Source organism: Antedon bifida, chromosome 6, assembly GCF_963402885.1.
Source record: "Antedon bifida chromosome 6, ecAntBifi1.1, whole genome shotgun sequence".
Lineage (NCBI taxonomy): Eukaryota > Metazoa > Echinodermata > Crinoidea > Comatulida > Antedonidae > Antedon > Antedon bifida.
Genome location: NC_136231.1, coordinates 19,332,505 through 19,357,088, shown reverse-complemented (window position 1 = coordinate 19,357,088; position 24,584 = coordinate 19,332,505). Strand labels below are relative to the sequence as shown.

At 30.5% G+C, this 24,584-nt stretch overlaps 4 protein-coding genes across 6 annotated transcripts in view; all 4 read right to left on the bottom strand.

The window, feature by feature from the left end:
* Window positions 1-1,410: 1,410 nt before the first annotated feature.
* On the bottom strand, window positions 1,411-2,820 carry LOC144844301 (ficolin-2-like). The gene is made up of 3 exons (XM_078701143.1): window positions 2,718-2,820; window positions 2,241-2,505; window positions 1,411-1,665 (listed from the first exon to the last, which is right to left on the bottom strand). The coding sequence occupies exons 1-3, from the start codon at window positions 2,751-2,753 to the stop codon at window positions 1,433-1,435; spliced, it is 534 nt and encodes a 177-aa protein (XP_078557269.1). The 5' UTR covers window positions 2,754-2,820; the 3' UTR covers window positions 1,411-1,432.
* Window positions 2,821-6,519: 3,699 nt separating this feature from the next.
* LOC144845190 (ficolin-1-like) lies at window positions 6,520-8,851 on the bottom strand. Its single transcript, XM_078702360.1, has 3 exons — window positions 8,759-8,851; window positions 7,984-8,248; window positions 6,520-6,990 (listed from the first exon to the last, which is right to left on the bottom strand). Exons 1-3 carry the CDS (start codon window positions 8,783-8,785, stop codon window positions 6,764-6,766), a joined length of 519 nt encoding a protein of 172 aa, XP_078558486.1. The 5' UTR covers window positions 8,786-8,851; the 3' UTR covers window positions 6,520-6,763.
* Window positions 8,852-12,414: 3,563 nt separating this feature from the next.
* LOC144845186 (fibrinogen-like protein A) lies at window positions 12,415-21,438 on the bottom strand. The gene is made up of 5 exons (XM_078702357.1): window positions 21,302-21,438; window positions 20,651-20,895; window positions 17,795-17,914; window positions 13,387-13,648; window positions 12,415-12,697 (listed from the first exon to the last, which is right to left on the bottom strand). The coding sequence occupies exons 1-5, from the start codon at window positions 21,375-21,377 to the stop codon at window positions 12,465-12,467; spliced, it is 936 nt and encodes a 311-aa protein (XP_078558483.1). The 5' UTR covers window positions 21,378-21,438; the 3' UTR covers window positions 12,415-12,464.
* LOC144845184 (neutral amino acid transporter 9-like) overlaps window positions 19,958-24,584 on the bottom strand; it is a 26,135-nt gene continuing 21,508 nt past the window's right edge. Inside the window, exons 14-16 of one of the 3 annotated variants that reach the window (XM_078702355.1) lie at window positions 24,404-24,493; window positions 22,540-23,678; window positions 19,958-20,581 (exon numbers count right to left, since the gene is read on the bottom strand). In XM_078702355.1, coding sequence (XP_078558481.1) covers window positions 23,510-23,678; window positions 24,404-24,493 — 259 coding nt within the window. In that variant the 3' untranslated portion in view covers window positions 19,958-20,581; window positions 22,540-23,509. Of the gene's footprint in view, window positions 20,582-22,511; window positions 23,679-24,403; window positions 24,494-24,584 lie in introns of those variants that run through there. The other 2 variants (XM_078702353.1, XM_078702354.1) reach the window with 2 other exon arrangements.

Below are 24,584 nucleotides of genomic sequence, written 5' to 3'. Positions count from 1 at the left end.
TTTTTCATAAGTACGTTTTTTTTAAATCAATTTTTATCGTCATTTTATTGCCATCGACATATTTTAACTAATTGTATTTTTAAAAATGTATATGAATGTAAATGTGGTTTCTTTTTAACATCAAAATAATCTTAGCCTATGTATATACTGTTTAAAAGAGATGTATTTTTTTTTTAGCAATATACCTTATAAATAAGAGAAATATATAAATGTGCATATATATATAATATTATATTTATAACTGTCAGAGAACTATAATAAAAGTGGGACGAACCCACACAAGACAACAAAAAAAATAATTTTCAAGCAAGCAGACTAATTAATAATTTCGAAGAAAACCATAACTATAGCAATATACAATTGAGGTCAAATGTTACAGCGGTCAACTCAAATTTTCAGTAAACTTTGTTTGCGGAATTTTCATAGAATTAGTATGCAACTGCTATATTTAACAATTTGTACTATCCAGTTTTGTAACACTCCACCCATTTTTAGGGACTAGACTAGTAAAATTGTTATTTTATGCAATTAACATAAATTTTTCTGAATTTTGTATATTTCATATAAATTTATATATTTAAAAATATAATTAACTATCAAATAAGACCATTTTTAAAATAATCTGGGGTAAACTTAACGAGATACCGGTTAAAAAATGAAAAATAAGTAAAAAGCATCTTTGAGAACAGCGCCATCAACCTTCAATTTTTATTTTTAAAAACAGATACCAATTTTGTTGTAAGTTCCTAAACTTAACTGGTTATAACTTTTTTTATTTTAGCTTTTTTACAGAAACTTAGAATCTACATATTATTTCTATCATCCATACTTGCCATTTTAAAATATAAAAACTTATTTTTCTTGAGGTTATAAGATAGTAGGCCAACATGCCAAAAAAGATGTTGAGTTTTTGCTAAAATCTTTTTGGGTCAATAAAAGCTATCTAGTAAATATTATTACACACAATTTATATTTCATTGGACAGATAATGTTAATAGCTATCGCTAGATATAGTGTTTAATAAAATACATATAATATGTATTGAGTTACGAACAATAGGTTTGTGATATGAAATGGGAGCCATTTTGAACACCATTTGAGGATGACCGCACACCTCTGAATTAAGCTAACTGTGCTTAGCTTGTAAGAGGTGGCAATGGGACAGCTTAACGAAGCCTCTTTTTGGCACTTGGACCTCCGCAAATATATCGATGTAATACAAATAAGCCTGCTACCACTGATATACTGTACATACAATTATTAATTACTAAGTAAAATTTTAATCGATTCAGATGGTTATAAACATAAAATTATATATCATCCATTACATTTCTTTTATCATGTTTAGTGAATATTGGGCTTATTCATACCACAATCTCTTAAGACAAGAAAAGGGAGAATAACTGTGTTTATGTTTAACATTTTTTTACTACTACAAATTACGCTTCATTTTCATTTCTGACCATCTCAGATTTTCCAAAGTATTAAAATCTCCAATGAAGCACTGGAATGAATATCCATACTTTCCATTTAAATGACAAGAGTAGCAACTGTAATACCACCAGGCGCCTTTAAATTGTTGAGCACAATTCTTCGTATTCTTATCGTCGTTATCTACATCATGTGTCGTAAAACCATGTCCTCGATGACGTACCATCACATTAACTGTTTAGAAAAGAAATGAATGGCGATATTTTCTAAAAAAATTCATTTTTTTAAACTGTTGGTTTAACGTCGTCGTCGTAGTGGTAGCAGTAGCATTGGAATCTTTAAAGTCCAGCTATGTCTTAATTACTAATAGGCATTGCGACTCTTGTTGCCTAAGCAAATTCCCAGAGTGTCCGGGCAGTATCATTTTTAGTTTTACTTATTTGGCTATAGAGTACCTTATAACATTGACATAATAATATTGACATTTTTATGGAGTTCATAATTTATTATTGGATGAAAATTCTTTTTAAGCCTGTTTTCCGCTAAGCTATAGATCAAACAGTTTCGCAATGAAAAATGGGTGAAACCATTTTTGTATCGTTCACTACAAAATTGATTTGTTGTGTTTTTCATATAGGCCAACTTAAGTAGGATCTGTTGGTTAAAGTGAAAAACAACTTGAGGAACTCGAATTAATAGAAGAAAAAAATTGTCAGAGGGAAATATAAGCATGCAAATGCACTAAACTGACGCTTTCAACCACGCAATGGATAGTGCAATACATGCTTGTCAATAATCTCTACATTTACCCATGTTGCCGTTTAGTTCATCGCCGACTTCCAAAGTGTAGTCATCAATTTCATTCCTGATTCTGAAGGATTCGTATACTGAATAGTATGCTTCACCAGAATCCGTTTTCATATCAATTCGAAGGTTGTACTTTCCAGATGACGTCATCTCATGTATATTGTCATTTCCCATCCAGAACTCACCGCTCACATTTCCAAAACCATTTTTATATTCTTCCCAATACCGATAAAAATCCAGTGAACCATCCTCACGACGCTGAAAAACCTAGAATACAGTATACATCATACGATTAAAAAAATACGGCTTCGTTGTAAATTTACCTACATTTACTTATTTGCAGAAATCAGAGAGAGATTCCTGACGGGTTTCATGTTGTTCACTCCGTAACATAAAAATTGAAAGAAGGAATTCAGACAGGGGCTAAGATAAGATGGCTATGATGTTTGTAGTAAGCTCCAATCAAGAAGGTGTTTTACATGTCTTGTTATGGTTGTTGCATGTACATTCCACATGTCTTTTGATAAACCTAGTTAATGAGTTTGTTTCTCTCCACCACCACCACCAACGATTCGCTGTTTTGTTATTTTGTGTACTTTAGTGTATTGAAAACCAAGACGTGTTTGCAGGTGCAGTCAAGTATAATAGCACTAAAAAAAATACACCTGTGAATATGAAATGTGTGTGACGCTCGCGCATTGCCAGGTTTGAAATTAATGGACGAATTTCAGTCCACTGAACAAAACAATATTGATAAACATTTCGATATACTTTACCGTCCATCCTCCTTCACCTGTGTCCATATCGCAATATACAAGCAATGCGTTTCTACCACTTCTGGCACTCGGGTACAATCCGCTTTTCGCAGAAGTTTCCAAAATATCTTGGCAATCTTTTATCTATAATTCGATACAAAGGGCTATAGTTAGAAAAAAGGTATGATACCGTAATAATAACAAATAATAAATAATCTATAAATGGAAAAACAATCACAAACTCGTTAAGGACTATATGTATCAATATTGGTAGTATTCCGATGAAAATACACAGTGAAGGTTGCCTTTTGCTGAGTATAAAGTTGCTCCCTTTACAGGGTGTCTAGAAAACTAAGATCTAGAAAACTAAGACCTAAGATATCTTAGTTTTCTACATCTTAGTTATCTAGACACTCCCTCTTACATCCTCAATCTGTGGCTCAAGTAATGCATGGAAACTTGCATAAATTGGAAAAGAAGAAAATATTTAACAATTTTTTAAGAACAGTTCAAAGCTCATGGGCCGATTTGTGTGTTGGTTTGGTAGTCATAAGAATGAATGTTAAATTACATTATATATTATTTTTGTTTGTTTTATTAGATACTTGAAAAACAAAAATAACCCATGAAGCTGAAGCAGCTTATTTCCAGTTAATAATCAGTTACAAAAATGCATTAATATATTACAAACGAATAATAGCAATTATGTTTAAATTATCAAGATGAATCTTTATCGTAAGTTCATATTATCATATATTTTATGCCTTTAAAGATGTATTGACCCCCAAAAACATGAAAAACGAAGATTAATTAAATCAGACTTTGAATAGGTTATTTTGTAGTTTTAATGAAGTTAATCACTTTCGAAGAAAAAAAATGAAAACAAATTATGTTTTCCCTTATAAAATGACAAAATAAATGGTTAAATTCAACCAAAAATCCATTGACTGGCAGCCAATTTGACTATTTTTTGTTTAAATTACAGTTTTTTTCAGGTAAATAATGTTTCTTTTCGATCTAATTTTTGGTCAAAGTTGATAATTATTATGTGCAATTAAAATGGCATATTCAACAAAAAAATTGTAAATAATTATTTTTTCAGGGAGACAATACATCTTTATTATTAAACTAATAAAAACTATCAAGCACTTTTAACATTCAGAATTGAATCAAAATCGAAGTTGATCAAAATTTGATAATAATGGTAGATAAACTCCAGGTTATAGAAAGGGCGTGCAGAGGATGTGCCCTCCTTTTTGGATAACATGCAATCTCACATAACAATACGTACTTTTGGCCGCAGTGTATACGTACGCCCGTTGACTGCCTGTTTTTCCAAATCCCAAACTCCCAGATAATTCACATGATTTTGATGTGATGTCATAGCGAAATGATTGACAGTCAGGAGTACGACTCAAACACAACAGAGAACACTGAGTTTCACTTCTTGTTCTAGTAGTAGAAAATACCAAGTCAGTTTCCTTCGATTTCATCAAATTTCCATGTTCCTCGAAAATCGTTGATCGCATAGGCCTACAGGATTTACCTAATAAATGGTAATACATTTTAATGAACGGATTTAAATGAAATACAATATTCTGAATAACTAATAAAATACTATGATAATGTCACTATTAATGCCACTATCATTTATGAGATTGATTCTACTCTTCTAAGTTTTGATTTGTATGGGATTTTGTGATTGTTTTCACTTTATGCCTACATTAAAAGAATAGGCCCTAAATTTTGTAGTGTAACCCCTGATTAATAACTTGTTCAATTTACAAGATACAAAATATGCATTGTGATTATCTGAAAACAGATATCTAAATACAAGCAGCGTGTTCTAAATGGCTCATCAGCTAAATTAATGACGAGCAAACATGCCAGATCGTGGCTAAGTAAACAAGTACATTCAGAAGTGTTTCATTCCTACCTGATGTGGTTGAGATGATATAGGGCAGTATAAAGATACCGATCATCAGATTAAATCCGTCAAACATGTTAAAAATATTGTTCTCCAGATCTGATTATTACATACAGTTAATAATGTTACTGTCATGCAAAATGCCTTCAAATTGGCGAAGAGGTAAATATTCGAGGTTTTTATAAGTTACATGATCATGAATATTATAATCATGAATTTAAGAATGGTTTGAATGAAGAATGGAGCATGAAGTTTATTGGTACAAGCAACAACACATCCAATCATGGAGGATATTTCCTCCACGGTCCAATGAAGTATCTGCCACAATGATGTTGCCTATACAATAAGCCCATTATGATTTTAATGAGAACAGTTTGGAAATTTTGTTACACATTTCGGCACGCGCTATCACGCTGTGTTATTATTTTACTTTTTTTATAATTAATTAATTCTTGTAGTTTGAATTAAATTGCAATATAACAGGAAAATAATTGTCGGGTCAGACCCTAAAATAAATTATTCATTTGGTGCAGTACAAAAGCTGTGGAAACATAAAATAATGAATGTTACATAAATATACAATAACAAATAATTCTTATCACGTAGGCTGTTTGAAATTGATAGAATATTTATTCCTTCACACGATCTGAATTTAATTAATTACAACAGTATGGAATAATTTTCAAGCAAGCAGACTAATTAATTTCGAAGAAAACCATAACTATAGTAATATAACAATTGAGGTCAAAGGTTACAGCGGTCAACTCAAATTTTCAGTAAACTTTGTTTAACATTTCCATAGAATTTAGTATGCATCTGCTATATTTAACAATTTGTACTATCCAGTTTTGCACTCCACCCATTTTTAGGGACTAGACTAGTAAAATTTTTATTTTTTGCAATTAACATAAATTTATTTGAATTTTGTATATTTCATATAAAATTTATATATTTAATACAAACAAAATATAATTAACTATCAAATAAGACCATTAAAAAAAAAATCTGGAGTAAACTTAACGAGTTACCGGTTAAAAAAGTGAAAAATAAGTAAAAAGCATCTTTGAGAACAGCGCCATCAACCTTCAATTGTTATTTTAAAAAACAGATACAATTTTGTTGTAAGTTCCTAAACTTTATAAAGTTTATAACTTTTTTTATTTTAGGTTTTTTACAGAAACTTGGAATCTACATATTATTTCTATCATCCATACTTGCCATTTTAAAATATAAAAACTTTTTTTTCTTGAGGTTATAAGATAGTACATGCCAAAAAAGATGTTTTTGCTAAAATCTTTTTGGGTCAATAAAAGCTATCTAGTAAATATTATTACACAAAATTCATATTTTATTGGACAGATAATGTTAATAGCTATCCCTCGATATAGTGTTTAATATAATATATATAATATGTATTGAGTTACGAACAATAATAGGTTCGTGATATGAAATGGGAGCCATTTTGAACGCAATTTGAGGATGACCGCAGTAAATTTGCAACGCCGCACACCTCTGAATTAGGCTAACAAAAGAACTTGGTGTGCTTAGTTTGTAGAGAGGTGGCAATGGGACATCTTAACGAAGCCTCTTTTTGGCACTTGGACCTCCGCAAATATATCGATGTAATACAAATAAGCCAACTACCACTGATATACATACAATTATTAATTACTAAGTAAAATTTCAATCGATTCAGACGGTTATAAACACAAAATGATATATCATCCCTTACATTTCTTTTATCCTGTTCAGTGAATATTGGGCTTATTCATTCATACCATAATCTGATGATAAGACAAGAAAAGGGAGAATAACGGTGTTTATGTTTATAGTTTTTTTACTACTACAAGTTACGCTTCATTTTCATTTCTGACCATCTCAGATTTTCCTTCGTTTCACTTTTAGTGTAGCACTCAAATGAAGATCCATACTTTCCATTTAAATGACATATGTAACAATTGACATACCACCAGGCGCCTTCATGTCTTTCAGCACAATTTGTACTCCTACTGTCGTTATCTACATCACGTGTCGTAAAACCATGTCCTCGATGATGTATCATCACATCAACTGTTTAGGAAAGAAATGAATGACGATATTTTCTAAAAACATTAATTTTCTTTTAACTGTTGGTATAATAGGCTAGGCAATCTATCTAAAAAGCAGCCCAAAGTGAAACAAATTGCAAACAGAGATTTTTCTTTTTTAAATGGTCACATATGATGAGGAGATCAAAATTTGAGCATCACACCTCTGTCACTCATCCCGATGATATGCAAATTAGCTAAAATATGCAAATTAGGGTGACATAACAGGGTTATCATATCTCAAAACTACTAGTCCGAGAGAGTTGATTTTTCACTGATTTATTCAAAATGTATATATTTATATTTACTCTAATGAAACATTTTATGACAAAATGACCGGAAGTACAACATTTGACCCTCGACCCCATTTCTCAATGTTTGCATACACAATGTGACTAAAATGTTTGTAGAGACTTTATTTTGCCGTCAAATGACCCAGATATAGGTTCCTAATAGCCAGCATAGGACCACTTTGTAATTCCCAAAATCACACCTTTGTCACACACCTCAAAAGTATGCAAATTAGTAGTACAAGTTAAATAAAATATGCAAATAAGGGGCAGAAATTACAGTTTACAATTTGTTTCACTCAAAATGATAGATTGCCTAGCCTATAACGTCGTCGTCGTCGTACCGGTAGCAGCAGCAGCAGCAGTAGCAGCAGTAACTGTACTGTAGTAGTATATTTTATGATCTAATCTAACATGATTGTTAACACGCATAATCACATTCTGATATGTTTTGGCATTAATGTTATATAGTCAAACATTTAAGAGCATTGGAATCTGCAGCTATGTCTTAGTTGGCAACAAGAGTCGAAATACCTTTATATTAGTTATGTTGTTGCCTAAGCAAATTCCAAGAGTGGAACTCGAATTAATAGAAGAAAAAAGTTTGTCAGAGGGAAATATGAGCATGCAAATGCATTAAATTGACGCTTGCGATCAAACATGCTTGTAAACAATCCGACATTTACCCGTGTTGCCGTTTAGTATATCGCCGAAATCCAAAGTGTAGTCATCACCTTCATTACTGATTCTGAAGGATTCGTATACTGAATAGTATGCTTCACCAGAAACCGTTTTCATATCAATTCGAAGGTTGTACTTTCCAGATGACGTCATCTCATGTATATTGTCATTTCCCATCCAGAACTCACCGCACACATTTCCAAAACCATTTTTATATTCTTCCCAATACCGATAAAAATCCAGTGAACCATCCTCACGACGCTGAAAAACCTAGAATACAGTATACAACATACGATTAAAAAAATACGGCTTCGTTGTAAATTTACCTACATTTACTTATTTGCAGAAATCAGAGAGAGATTCCTGACGGGTTTCATGTTGTTCACTCTGTAACATAAAAATTGAAAGAAGGAATTCAGACAGGGGGCTAAGATAAGATGGCTATGATGTTTGTAGTAAGCTCCAATCAAGAAGGTGTTTTACATGTCTTGTTATGGTTGTTGCATGTACATTCCACATGTCTTTTGATAAACCTAGTTAATGAGTTTGTTTCTCTCCACCACCACCACCAACGATTCGCTGTTTTGTTATTTTGTGTACTTTAGTGTATTGAAAACCAAGACGTGTTTGCAGGTGCAGTCAAGTATAATAGCACTAAAAAAAATACACCTGTGAATATGAAATGTGTGTGACGCTCGCGCATTGCCAGGTTTGAAATTAATGGATGATTTTCAGTCCACTGAACAAAACAATATTGATAAACATTTCGATATACTTTACCGTCCATCCTCCTTCACCTGTGTCCATGTCGCAATATACAAGCAATGCGTTTCTACCACTTCTGGCAATCGGATACAATCCGCTTTTCGCAGAAGTTTCCAAAATATCTTGGCAATCTTTTATCTATAATTCGATACAAAGGGCTATAGTTAGAAAAAAGATATGATACCGTAACAATAACAAATAATAAATAATCTATAATTGGAAAAACAATCACAAACTCGTTAAGGACTATATGTATCAATATTGGTAGTATTCCGATGAAAATACACCGTAAAGGTTGCCTTTTGCTGCGTATAAAGTTGCTCCCTTTACAGGGTGTCTAGAAAACTAAGATCTAGAAAACTAAGACCTAAGATATCTTAGTTTTCTAGATCTTAGTTTTCTAGACACTCCCTCTTACATCCTCAGTCTGTTACTCAAGTAATGCATGAAAACTTGCATAAATTGGAAAAGAAGAAAATATTTACCATTTGATTTCAAAACAATTTTGACCACCAACTTTTAAAGAACAATTCAAAGCTCATGGGCCGATTTTTGTGTTGGTTGGGTAGTCATAAAAATGAATGTTAAATTACATTATATATTATTTCTGTTTGTTTTATTAGATACTTGAAAAACAAAAATAACCCATAAAGCTGAAGCAGCTTATTTCCAGTTAATAATCAGTTACAAAAAGGCATTAATATATTACAAACGAATAATAGCAATTATGTCTAAATTATCAAGATGAATCTTTATCGTAAGTTCATATTATCATATATTGTATGCCTTTAAAGATGTATTGACCCCCAAAAACATGAAAAATGAAGATTAATGTTAAGTTGTTTTCCAGTTTTAATGAAGTTAATCACTTCCTTATAAAATGACAAAATAAATGGTTAAATTCAACCAAAAATCCATTGGCTGGCAGCCAATTTGACTATTTTTTCCTTTAAATTACATTTTTTCAGGTAAATAATGTTTCTTTTTGATCTAATTTTTGGTCAAAGTTGATAATTATTATGTGCAATTAAAATGGCATATTCAACAAAAACATTGTAAATAATTATTTTTTTCAGGGAGACAATACATCTTCAATATTAAACTAATAAAAACTATCAAGCAATTTTAACATTCAGAATTGAATCAAAATGGAAGTTGATCAAAATTCGATAATTCGTGCAGAGTATGTGCCCTCCTTTTTGGATAACATGCAATCTCACATAACAATACGTACTTTTGGCCGCAGTGTATACGCCCGTTGACTGCCTGTTTTTCCAAATCCCAAAATCCCAGATAATTCACATGATTTTGATGTGACGTCATAGCGAAATGATTGACAGTCAGGAGTACGACTCAAACACAACAGAGAACACTGAGTTTCACTTCTTGTTCTAGTAGTAGAAAATACCAAGTCAGTTTCCTTCGATTTCATCAAATTTCCATGTTCCTCGAAAATCGTAGATCGCATATAGGATTTACCTAATAAATGGTAATACATTTTAATGAACGGATTTAAATGAAATACAATATTCTGAATAACTAATAAAATACTATGATAATGTCACTATTAATGCCACTATCATTTATGAGACTCTATGTTAAGTTTTGATTTGTATGTGATTTTGTGATTTTTTTCACTTTATGCCTACATTAAAAGAATAGGCCCTAAATTTTGTAGTGTAACCCCTGATTAATAACTTGTTCAATTTACAAGATACAAAATATGCATTGTGATTATCTGAAAACATATCTAAATACAAGCAGCGTGTTTTAAATGGCTCAGCAGCTAAATGAACGACGAGCAAACATGCCAGATCGTGGCTAAGTAAACAAGTACATTTAAAAGTGTTTCATTCCTACCTGATGTGGTTGAGATGATATAGGGCAGTATAAAGATACCGATCATCAGATTAAATCCGTCAAACATGTTAAAAATATTGTTCTCCAGATCTGATTATTACATACAGTTAATAATGTTACTGTCATGCAAAATGCCTTCAAAGTGGCGAAGAGGTAAATATTCGAGGTTTTTATAAGGTACATATCATGAATATTATAATCATGACTTTAAGAATGGTTTTGGAGCATGAAGTTTATTGGTACAAGCAACAACACGTCCAATCATGGAGGATATTTCCTCCACGGTTCAATCAATGAAGTATCTGCCACAATGATGTTGCCTATACAATATTATGAATTTAATGAGAACAGTTTGGAATTTTTGTTACACATTTCGGCACGCGCTTGTACTAAATACTAATTAAGTTGTGCTATCAATATTATCTTTAACAATACATCACGCTGTGTTATTATTTTACTTTTTTTATAATTAATAAATTCCTGTACTTTGAATTAAATTGCAATATAACAGGAAAATAATTGTCGCGTCAGACCCTAAAATAAATTAATCATGTGGTGCAGTACAAAAGGTGTGGAAACATAAAATAATTAATGTTACAATAACAAATAATTCTTATCACGCAGGCTGTTTGAAAATTGATACATTATTTATTCCTTCACACGATCTGAATTTAATTACTTACAAAAGTATGGAATAATTTTCAAGCAAGCAGACTAATTAATAATCTTTTTGAGTCAATAAAAGCTATCTAGTAAATATTATTACACACAATTTATATTTCATTGGACAGATAATGTTAATAGCTATCGCTAGATATAGTGTTTAATAAAATACATATAATATGTATTGAGTTACGAACAATAGGTTTGTGATATGAAATGGGAGCCATTTTGAACACCATTTGAGGATGACCGCACACCTCTGAATTAAGCTAACTGTGCTTAGCTTGTAAGAGGTGGCAATGGGACACCTTAACGAAGCCTCTTTTTGGCACTTGGACCTCCGCAAATATATCGATGTAATACAAATAAGCCTGCTACCACTGATATACTGTACATACAATTATTAATTACTAAGTAAAATTTTAATCGATTCAGATGGTTATAAACATAAAATTATACCTTGAATATACCTTACCTTGAACCGTAGGACTTTGAGAACTTAGCTCATTTGTCCCTCCATTGTCATCAATGAGAACTCCTCAGTAAAACATATGGGCGAAACTTGAGATGGTGGTCAGACCATAACTTTGCAATGCCGGTTTTGAACTTGTTAATCATTGGTTCCGTCACAATATGGTTTGGTAGCGAGTTCCAATCATTTATAACTCTAACTGCATATGCTCTTTTTCTAATGTTTTTATTATATTTGGATTTCGATACCTTAAAAACATTCCCCCTGGTTTGCTGGTATTTAGATCTTTGAAATAATTTTCCCGCCTCGATATTATCAAATTTATGAAAGATTTTAAAAGTTTGAATTAAATCCATCCTTTTCTTTCTAAAGGCTAAGGTAGGCAAATCCAATAACTTCAATCTCTCTGCATATGGCTTACTCCTCAATTCAGACACTAACCTTGTGGATCTCTGTTGGACTTTTTCTAAACGATTGTAATCTTTCTGATACAGAGGTGTCCATGAACTACCACCATATTCCAATATAGGTCTGATCATAGATTTGTACAGATACATATAACTCCTACTATCAAGATACTTGAAAGATCTAGTCACCATACTTATTATATATCATCCATTACATTTCTTTTATCATGTTTAGTGAATATTGGGCTTATTCATACCACAATCTCTTAAGACAAGAAAAGGGAGAATAACTGTGTTTATGTTTAACATTTTTTTACTACTACAAATTACGCTTCATTTTCATTTCTGACCATCTCAGATTTTCCAAAGTATTAAAATCTCCAATGAAGCCCTGGAATGAATATCCATACTTTCCATTTAAATGACAAGAGTAACAACTGTAATACCACCAGGCGCCTTTATATTGTTGAGCACAATTCTTCGTATTCTTATCGTCGTTATCTACATCATGTGTCGTAAAACCATGTCCTCGATGACGTACCATCACATTAACTGTTTAGAAAAGAAATGAATGGCGATATTTTCTAAAAAAATTCATTTTTTTAAACTGTTGGTTTAACGTCGTCGTCGTAGTGGTAGCAGTAGCAGTAAATGTACAGTAGTATATTTTATGATCTAATCTAACATGATTGTTAACATATAATCACATTATGATATGTTTTGGCATTAATGTCAAACATTTAAGAGCATTGGAATCTTTAAAGTCCAGCTATGTCTTAATTGGCAACAAGAGTCGCAATGCCTATTAGTTATGTTGTTGCCTAAGCAAATTCCCAGAGTGTCCGGGCAGTGTCATTTTTAGTTTTACTTATTTGGCTATAGAGTACCTTATAACATTGACATAATAATATTGACATTTTTATGGAGTTCATAATTTATTATTGAATGACAATTCTTTTTAAGCCTGTTTTCCGCTAAGCTATAGATCAAACAGTTTCGCAATGAAAAATGGGTGAAACCATTTTTGTATCGTTCACTACAAAATTGATTTGTTGTGTTTTTCATATAGGCCAACTTAAGTAGGATCTGTTGGTTAAAGTGAAAAACAACTTGAGGAACTCGAATTAATAGAAGAAAAAAATTGTCAGAGGGAAATATAAGCATGCAAATGCACTAAACTGACGCTTTCAACCACGCACTGGATAGTGCAATACATGCTTGTCAATAATCTCTACATTTACCCATGTTGCCGTTTAGTTCATCGCCGACTTCCAAAGTGTAGTCATCAATTTCATTCCTGATTCTGAAGGTGTCGTATACTGAATAGTATGCACCAGAATCCGTTTTCATATCAATTCGAAGGTTGTACTTTCCAGATGACGTCATCTCATGTATATTGTCATTTCCCAGCCAGAACTCTCCGCACACATTTCCAAAACCATTTTTATATTCTTCCCAAGACCGATAAAAATCCAGTGAATCATCCTCACGACGCTGAAAAACCTAGAATACAGTATACAACATACGATTTTAAAAAAAATACGGCTTTGTTGTAAATTTACCTACATTTACCTATTTGCAGAAATCAGAGAGAGATTCCTGACGGGTTTCATGTTGTTCACTCCGTGACATACAAATTGAAAGAAGGAATTCAGACAAGGGGCTAAGATAAGATGGCTATGATGTTTGTATATGTAGTACAAGCTCCAATCAAGAAGGTTTATTACATGTCATGTTATGATTGTTACAATACATCCATTCAAGAAGGTTTATTACATGTCATGTTATGATTGTTACATCCAATCAAGAAGGTTTATTACATGTCATGTTATGATTATTACATACAATCAAGAAGGTTTGTTACATGTCATGTTATGATTGTTATATCCAATCAAGAAGGTTTATTAAATGGCATGTTATGATTGTTACATCCAATCAAGAAGGTTTATTACATGTCATGTTATGATTATTACATACAATCAAGAAGGTTTGTTACATGTCATGTTATGATTGTTACATCCAATCAAGAAGGTTTATTACATGTCATGTTATGATTGTTATATCCAATCAAGAAGGTTTATTAAATGGCATGTTATGATTGTTACATCCAATCAAGAAGGTTTATTACATGTCATGTTATGATTGTTATATCCAATCAAGAAGGTTTATTACATGTCATGTTATGATTGTTACATCCATTCAAGAAGGTTTATTAAATGGCATGTTATGATTGTTATATCCAATCAAGAAGGTTTATTACATGTCATGTTATGATTGTTACATCCAATCAAGAAGGTTTATTACATGTCATGTTATGATTGTTATATCCAATCAAGAAGGTTTATTACATGTCATGTTATGATTGTTACATCCAATCAAGAAGGTTTATTACATGTCATGTTATGATTGTTATATCCAATCAAGAAGGTTTATTACATGTCATGTTATGATTGTTATATCCAATCAAGAAGGTTTATTACATGTCATGTTATGATTGTTATATCCAATCAAGAAGGTTTATTACATGTCATGTTATGATTGTTACATCCAATCAAGAAGGTTTATTACATGTCATGTTATGATTGTTATATCCAATCAAGAAGGTTTATTACATGTCATGTTATGATTGTTATATCCAATCAAGAAGGTTTATTACATGTCATGTTATGATTGTTATATCCAATCAAGAAGGTTTATTACATGTCATGTTATGATTGTTATATCCAATCAAGAAGGTTTATTACATGTCATGTTATGATTGTTACATCCAATCAAGAAGGTTTATTACATGTCATGTTATGATTGTTATATCCAATCAAGAAGGTTTATTACATGTCATGTTATGATTGTTACATCCAATCAAGAAGGTTTATTACATGTCATGTTATGATTGTTATATCCAATCAAGAAGGTTTATTACATGTCATGTTATGATTGTTATATCCAATCAAGAAGGTTTATTACATGTCATGTTATGATTGTTATATCCAATCAAGAAGGTTTATTACATGTCATGTTATGATTGTTACATCCAATCAAGAAGGTTTATTACATGTCATGTTATGATTGTTATATCCAATCAAGAAGGTTTATTACATGTCATGTTATGATTGTTATATCCAATCAAGAAGGTTTATTACATGTCATGTTATGATTGTTATATCCAATCAAGAAGGTTTATTACATGTCATGTTATGATTGTTACATCCAATCAAGAAGGTTTATTACATGTCATGTTATGATTGTTACATCCAATCAAGAAGGTTTATTACATGTCATGTTATGATTGTTATATCCAATCAAGAAGGTTTATTACATGTCATGTTATGATTGTTACATCCATTCAAGAAGGTTTATTACATGTCATGTTATGATTGTTACATCCATTCAAGAAGGTTTATTACATGTCATGTTATGATTGTTATATCCAATCAAGAAGGTTTATTACATGTCATGTTATGATTGTTACATCTATTCAAGAAGGTTTATTACATGTCATGTTATGATTGTTACATCCATTCAAGAAGGTTTATTACATGTCATGTTATGATTGTTACATCCAATCAAGAAGGTTTATTACATGTCATGTTATGATTGTTACATCCAATCAAGAAGGTTTATTACATGTCATGTTATGATTGTTACATCCAATCAAGAAGGTTTATTAAATGGCATGTTATGATTGTTATATCCAATCAAGAAGGTTTATTACATGTCATGTTATGATTGTTATATCCAATCAAGAAGGTTTATTACATGTCATGTTATGATTGTTACATCCATTCAAGAAGGTTTATTACATGTCATGTTATGATTGTTATATCCAATCAAGAAGGTTTATTACATGTCATGTTATGATTGTTATATCCAATCAAGAAGGTTTATTACATGTCATGTTATGATTGTTACATCCATTCAAGAAGGTTTATTACATGTCATGTTATGATTGTTATATCCAATCAAGAAGGTTTATTACATGTCATGTTATGATTGTTACATCCATTCAAGAAGGTTTATTACATGTCATGTTATGATTGTTACATCCATTCAAGAAGGTTTATTACATTTCATGTTATGATTGTTACATCCAATCAAGAAGGTTTATTACATGTCATGTTATGATTGTTACATCCATTCAAGAAGGTTTATTACATGTCATGTTATGATTGTTATATCCAATCAAGAAGGTTTATTACATGTCATGTTATGATTGTTACATCCATTCAAGAAGGTTTATTACATGTCATGTTATGATTGTTACATCCAATCAAGAAGGTTTATTACATGTCATGTTATGATTGTTACATCCAATCAAGAAGGTTTATTACATGTCATGTTATGATTGTTACATCCAATCAAGAAGGTTTATTACATGTCATGTTATGATTGTTATATCCAATCAAGAAGGTTTATTACATGTCATGTTATGATTGTTATACATCCATTCAAGAAGGTTTATTAAATGGCATGTTATGATTGTTACATCCAATCAAGAAGGTTTATTACATGTCATGTTATGATTGTTATATCCAATCAAGAAAGTTTATTACATGTCATGTTATGATTGTTATATCCAATCAAGAAGGTTTATTAAATGGCATGTTATGATTGTTATATCCAATCAAGAAGGTTTATTAAATGGCATGTTATGATTGTTACATCCAATCAAGAAGGTTTATTACATGTCATGTTATGATTGTTACATCCATTCAAGAAGGTTTATTACATGTCATATTATGATTGTTACATCCAATCAAGAAGGTTTATTACATGTCATGTTATGATTGTTATATCCAATCAAGAAGGTTTATTACATGTCATGTTATGATTGTTATATCCAATCAAGAAGGTTTATTACATGTCATGTTATGATTATTACATCCAATCAAGAAGGTTTATTAAATGGCATGTTATGATTGTTACATCCAATCAAGAAGGTTTATTAAATGGCATGTTATGATTGTTACATCCAATCAAGAAGGTTTATTACATGTCATGTTATGATTGTTATATCCAATCAAGAAGGTTTATTACATGTCATGTTATGATTGTTACATCCATTCAAGAAGGTTTATTACATGTCATGTTATGATTGTTACATCCAATCAAGAAGGTTTATTACATGTCATGTTATGATTGTTACATCCATTCAAGAAGGTTTATTACATGTCATGTTATGATTGTTACATCCATTCAAGAAGGTTTATTACATGTCATGTTATGATTGTTACATCCAATCAAGAAGGTTTATTACATGTCATGTTATGATCGTTACATCCAATCAAGAAGGTTTATTACATGTCATGTTATGATTGTTACGTGTACATGTCCTGTCGTGTATGCAGAATGAGTCGAAAGTACTCAGGATTCGCAATAAACAGATCACAAGAGTGTTTGAATGCATTTGATTGGACTGATGTTATATTTTTGTATGCAATTGTTTTCACGTGTATTAACGTGTTCTAGTACACGTAACCTACAGCTATTTAGATAGGCCTAAGTCCCACAAAAAAAAAAGATATTGAATATTGATTGTCTGCTCCTTTTTTTAGTTTTTACATGTGTAGCCAATCTATATGTCGTATGCTAGGACTACATAACAACGAATGTACATGTCCTTTATCAGGCCTATAAAAATGTAGATAATACCGTCCATCCTCCTTCGCCAGTATCCATATCACAGTACACAAGCAATGCGTTTCTACCAGTCTTCGCAATTGGGTATAAACCGCTTCCACCGCTTCCCAAAATATCCTGGCAATCTTTCACCTAGTAAATAAACAAGAGTATCAACAACATAACAGTGGTCTATAAAACCTAATTATTCCAATTAAAAATGAGAGGGAAGGCATAATTCAATGTATATTGATGATGATCCAATTAAATCGTCGATCATGTTTGTTGCACTATCAGCAACCTTTAAGAGCCATTGTCTGTAAAAATCAAAGATTTGGTGGCAGATGTAAAAAAATGGATTTCGCTCAAATTTTTACCATGAATAGACATTTCAATAAAAAGCATATCTACAACATTCATTTTAATTTTTAGCCTCCGTTGTCATGACAACGGTCAATTATCAAAATGTTGATGTTTTTGCCATTTTTCACATATTTTCTATAGTGAAAAAGTACAAACTTGTATACTTATTTTAACCAAAAATACTTACAGTATACAGTTTTTGTTTATAGCAGTGTAAACAACATGTATTGAGTTCCATTTAATGCAGAAAAAAAAAAAATTACAAAATGGAGTTGGGTTGATACCATTATTTTAAAAAGGGGTGTTTGTAAAAAAAATTGTTTTAATAAAAGTATACCTCATAAACGTACCTATAACTTCCAAAGTGGTGTTTTTATATCAATGAACTTTTGTAATTTGATAGTCAATAGGTTTATCAACAATAATCACGAAAAAAACACTGGGGTAAATTTCGTACATAGGTTTTGTGTTGCCAGGAAAATACGAAAAATACAAAAAAATACAAACAAAACACATGAAACACAATTTAAATATGGCTAATACAATAATAAAATGTATATGTGGCTTGTCATAATGCTACTAGAGTCATACGAATAGTTTAGATAAAATAGGAGAATGTGTTGCCAGGTTTATTTCAATCAATTGCCAGAAAAACAGTATTTTGCATTGAAATACTGTATTTAGTTGATGGAAAATAACGTTAAACTTTGAAATAATTGCGTCAATGGTTTTTATAAATTTTTACATCTATTTTGTGTAAAGAGATACAGAAAGACCTCGCAAAAAATCTGACCTTGTAAAGGTCAAGGTCATTTGAGGTCAAAAGGGGTCAGAATGCAAAACAGGACAGGTCCCCACTTTACTACAACTATTAATGTTTGATCAAAATTTACAAGATAGTTCATAAAAAATTCTCAACAATTTTCATTTTTTACCTATAGTGTTACCTTAGCAACCATTTCTATGTGTAACTAAGGAAAGTAATTTTTAAAAAAACGTAAAAAATGGCGTTTTTATGAATACAAAGAATTTATTGCATTTGTAATTTTTCTCAATTTTACTTCTACTGCATTCTAATAATCTTAAAGTGATGACAACTTGACCTTGTAAATTCATTCATTTTGAAGTCAAATGAGGTCAACATTTTACCATAGTAACTGTTTCTATGCGAAAATATTTAAAAAATAAGGGGTTTTTCATAAATACAAAACATTTTTTCTACATAGTTTTACATTTCTACTTTTTGCCAAATTTACTTTCAATACTGAATCCTAATAATCTCAGAAAGAAAGTCTTGACAAATCTGAATAAAGGTAAAAAATTGACTTTTAGTGTTATCTTAAACCTGTTTACATAACTAAGGATAATTTTTTTTAAATAAAATTATGGAGTTTTCATACAACAAATGACATTTTTACCTATAGTGTACTGTAGCAACTGTTTCTATACGTAACTAAGTACAATATTTTTAATATGGGGTTTCATGACTACAAACAATTGATTACATAGCTTTACTACTTTTTCCCAAATTTACTTACCTACTGAATCCCAGAAAATGTCTGACTTTGTGAAAGGGGTTGGTGATAGTCGAAAGTGGTGGTGGATGGGCATGTGGAATCTGCTTAGGTTAGCAAATAAAAGAAGTAAAAAAATGAAAGAGGAGCTTCAAAATAAGAGAGGAGTAATCTGTTGCAAAGATTAAAATTCACAACGATCTGATAATTTATTCAAATTTCCAGAGGATATAACCTACAAAATGACATTAAAACTGGGAATTACATTATTTTATCACACAACTAGAACTATATAAAACATTAAACATTTTTCTGACCAAAGAGTTTCAAATCAAATAATCAAAGAAAATAAAATGTTTTTACTAATATACCATGTTTTTTTTTTTTATAAAAATGCCTATGTTTCTCGCAACACTGCTTGTAGATTTTTAAATTACCCCAGTATTTTATTTTAGAAATCAATTATTAAACCTTAGAACAACCTATTTCTAATAAATCAGCTAAAAAAATACACCACTTTGGGCGTTATGGTGAAGTAAAGTTTAGTTGCATTTAACAATTTAAAAAAAGTGAAAAACACCCCTTTTTAAATAAATGGTATCTCCCAAAGTATAAAATCAAAAATATAAAAAAAAATATGAAACAGGTACACAATGCATTGTTATTATGCATACACTAATTATGTTTTATAATTAAATGAGCAAAACAAAAATATCGTTCATCAAAGTAGTACCAATATCCATTTTAAAAAACCTTAAAAAAGGACAAAATTTGTCAAAAACACAAATTTGGCCGTTGCCATGAAAATATATGTGTGAAATAAAAAATACTTCATATTTGATTTCTCTTAACACATATATAGCCATGTGCAAAATTTGAAAGAAATCCATTTTTTTGAGTCTGCCACTATTTTTGATATTTCTTTGATTCTTACAGACAATGGCTCTTAAAAATTAAGTTTTACAACAAAACATTTTTTATTCATGTTATTATAATACCGGACAATACATACTGTTGGCCGTAGTGTATACGCCCGGTGACTGTCTGTTTTTCCAAATCCCAAACTCCCAGATAATTCACATGATTTTGATGTGACGTCATAGCGAAATGATTGACAGTCAGGAGTATGACTCAAACACAACAGAGAACATCGAGTTGCACTTCTTGTTCTAGTAGTAGAAAACACCGAATCAATTTCGTTTGATTTCAACAAATTCCGTTGGTTCTCAAAAATTGAAGATCGCATACAGGATTTACCTATAATAAATAGGAAAAGTATGAAAAAAAGAAATGCGTATAGAAATAAACACGATGTACTATAACTAACTTTGGATAAAGAAGCATGACCAGCTATTAGGTACTAATTTCTTGTAGTTCCGTATGAATCTTTAAACTGTCTTTTAATACTTTTATAAACAGAGAAATGCAAAAATGTTTATTTCCATTAATCTGGTATGTAAATGTTGTGGACTAAATAACATCTAAAAAAAAATTTTTTTTATTATCATTAATATTTGCTCACAAATTACGTGGTCACATCGCATTGTATTGGCCACCATGGCGCTCATTTGTTCATTTCACCATGGAGAAAACTTATTTCTCCATGATTTCACCGAGGAAGTCTTGACATAAATGTTTTAAGAACAAAAGTGTTTCATCCTACCTGATGTCGTTGAAATATTACAGTGAAATACAAAGGTACCAATGATCACAATGAAGCTGTACAATATGTAAAACATTTTGAAATGGCACTCACTCTTCTAAACCTGAATAACATTAACGCCAACGTTGTTGTCTCTCGCACGATCATCAATCCTACTGCAATGCGTTCCTATAAATATAATATTCGTAGTTTTTATTTTTAAGAAAATATTTAGGAAAGGTTTTTAAAAAGACATGAAAAGCGATTATTATACGCGTCATATTAATAATAAGAATAACGGCTTTATAAAAATCAATTGAATTTGCTAGTAAAAACACAAATCAAAGTTTAATATTTCAATCAATACGCCGATTGTTATCATTTACTTGGTCGGTTTATTGATGTGTTATGATTAGATACTGTAAAAGCGTACAATATCTAACAATAACAGAAATCACAAGATGTCACACTATTTACCATGTCCATAAATTGCGGGAGTATCAATCAATGCTGCGAGGATGTTTTCCAAAACTTTTGCAAAGAAAGATGTTGTGCTGATTTTATTGTATTTATCCAACGTACTGAAAATTTAAATTATATCAGCTTTCAAATTAAATTGATTTATTCACTTGAATACATAATACAAATTTGAATGTTGAAAATAGCTTCAATCGGATAACAACCCATAATGAGAAAGTGAAATACAAAGGTACCAAAGATCACAGTGAAGCTGTACAATATGTAAAACATTTTGAAATGAAACTCCCCTACATGTACTTTACTATTTCAATCACATATTACTATGGTACAGTTTTAACAAAGTATTAAATCGCAAATGTTTTACTGTATTTAATGGTATATTATTTATAGGCCTAAAACGTGAAAACATATTTCGTTACTGAGTGGATAAAGAATATATTTAAAAATTGTTCCTCTTTGTACCCATCCTCTTCCCCATCCCTCAACCATAATGTTATATACAAAACACAAATTGGGTTTCTCTTTCGGAAGTAGTTCCCAGGGTGCTAATTTTAGTTGACTGCATAAATCATTGTGTCTATTCGTTTACCGACAATGTATTATAGTCCTGCGGTACGTAAATTTAAAAAAACAGTTTTATTACGCTGAAATTACTGTGTCTAAAGGTCTATAGTTATTTATTTTTGTTTTACGACATTTGCAAGGAGTAAAGATTTCATTTCATATTTTAAACTCTCAACATGCAATATTTATTGGAAGACATTTTAGTTTGACTTTACTTCTTAATAACCAAAAATAACAACATTCTCATGGTGGTATTACACAGTGTTTAATAATTCACATATTTATACAACATTCTAAAATATATAATTACATATTAGTTACATGATATATAGTGCTGGCTGAAATACTTGCTCACTCACATTTTATTTAAAATATCTTATTTAAAAGTATACAATGCAAGATTGTGCGAAAAATATTAAATTAGTATTAGAATTAAAATTATTTTAATATCAAACATAGAGTACAGAAGAACATATTCATTTAATTTCAATTATAGGACTGGAAGAATATTGTGAATGAATACATAATGTGAAAACTAATAAGTAAATGTGTAAACTGAATTAAATAGTATCCACTTTCAAACTTAGTTTGAGTTAATCCAGAATTGTGTAACCTGGGTTATACCCTGAAAACTTAAATGCAGACCAGTTTAAACAGTTTACCAGGTTCACTTAACCACACCTAACTCACTTGACTAATTAAGAAAACTAACATGTTGCCCATTAGGCACATTTTACTGAATCAGATTTTTAAAAAAAGAAATGTATCCGTGCAAGACATGGGTTTGTTTTAACTGGGCAGTCTAAAAGGGGGCATAGAAGTCAACTGAAGTTACATGGTTGAAGGCAATGTGAACACTAGTGTTCAAAAGTTGAAACCTAGTTAAAACCAGCTTTCAAAGTGACAATCCTAGCTGATGCATCACTTTCTAAATTTAATACTGCATCCACAAATACTGTACTTTTACTAGAACAATTTTAATTGTTATATTAATATATTTAACAAAAATAAAATTAAAACATTCTTAATTAAATTATTATTATTAAAATAGGAAATTACAAAATTATTTGAATAACATCACAAGCAGTATACCTTCATTTTTCAATATGCCAGAAGTTCAACATCTGGTAACCTTACTAGTTCTTATGAATAGTTCTGTTGCACAACATGTATATTAAATAGGTCCTATAAAAGCAGGAACTGTGCAATGAAGTTAGCAAGTCCTATGGCCATAACCACAGCATGAACGCCTATAATGTATGACTTCAATGCATTTCTTTCTTTCAATCGTAGTAAATATACAAGAGATGGCAATGTGAATACATAGGCAAGGCCGCAGAAGGAACCAGAAAACCTGAAATAAGGAATGAAAAAAAAAAGGTTTATAAACTTTAGTTATTTGTCAATAAGACCAATAATCAGTAAGCAATAATGATAATATTTAATCAATAGACAATAATGATAATAATCAATAAACAATAATGTTAATAATCAATAAGCAATAATTATAATAATCAATAAGCAATAATGATAAAAATCAATAAGCTATAGTGATAATCAATATGCAATAATTATAATCAATAAGCAATAATGATAATTATCAATAAACAATAAGCAATAATGATAAAACTCAATAATCATTAAGTAATACTGATAATCATAATTAGTAAGCAATTATGATATTAATAATCAGTAATCAATGATAATAATAATTTAAATTTACATGAGTAAGTTTAAATGTTTTCAGAATCAATATATTGATAATGCTTGGAAATTCTAATTGTTGTTGTAAAACATCTTTTCCATTAGAGAATATTTTCACGCAAATCTAACATTCTTGACTTATGATTGGTTGTTTCCATGTCACAAAAAGTTAATGAAAAAATTAATATGCATGCACATTTGTGGACACTTTCGATTCGAAAAAAAAAAAATATATATATATATATATTCATCTAGTGGAAAACCGGAGTGGGTCCTGGGAAGAACAACCATTGTGTTGATTAGAAACCTAGATAAAGATTTTAGTTTTTGCAACTTTGTAGTAGTTAGAAATGTATATTATTATGTATATATTACCTGATTATAGTTCCTATGCTTGGAAAGAAAACTGCAAATGAAATGGCTATTGACACCAAGATTGCATTTAGTACTACCACATGTTTGAAACTGAAACAAAATATAAAGGTTATACATTATACACTGTTCGCACAATAAAACTAATAAAAATCACATTCTCTATGTAAATTACTAAAATTAA

Coding starts and splice junctions, on each gene's coding strand:
- LOC144845190 (XM_078702360.1), bottom strand. CDS start 8,785: ATGGACACAGGTGAAGGAGGATGGACG. Junction 8,249..8,758: donor CAGGTGAAGGAGGATGGACG/GTAAAGTATATC, acceptor ACTGTATTCTAG/GTTTTTCAGCGTCGTGAGGA. Junction 6,991..7,983: donor TATACTAAACGGCAACACGG/GTAAATGTCGGA, acceptor TTTCCTAAACAG/TTGATGTGATGATACATCAT.
- LOC144845186 (XM_078702357.1), bottom strand. CDS start 21,377: ATGTTTTACATATTGTACAGCTTCATTGTGATCATTGGTACCTTTGTA. Junction 13,649..17,794: donor CTGGCGAAGGAGGATGGACG/GTATTATCTACA, acceptor ACTGTATTCTAG/GTTTTTCAGCGTCGTGAGGA. Junction 12,698..13,386: donor TGAACTAAACGGCAACATGG/GTAAATGTAGAG, acceptor TTTTCTAAACAG/TTAATGTGATGGTACGTCAT.
- LOC144844301 (XM_078701143.1), bottom strand. CDS start 2,753: ATGTGGAATGTACATGCAACAACCATAACAAGACAT. Junction 2,506..2,717: donor CAACAACCATAACAAGACAT/GTAAAACACCTT, acceptor ACTGTATTCTAG/GTTTTTCAGCGTCGTGAGGA. Junction 1,666..2,240: donor TGAACTAAACGGCAACATGG/GTAAATGTAGAG, acceptor TTTTCTAAACAG/TTAATGTGATGGTACGTCAT.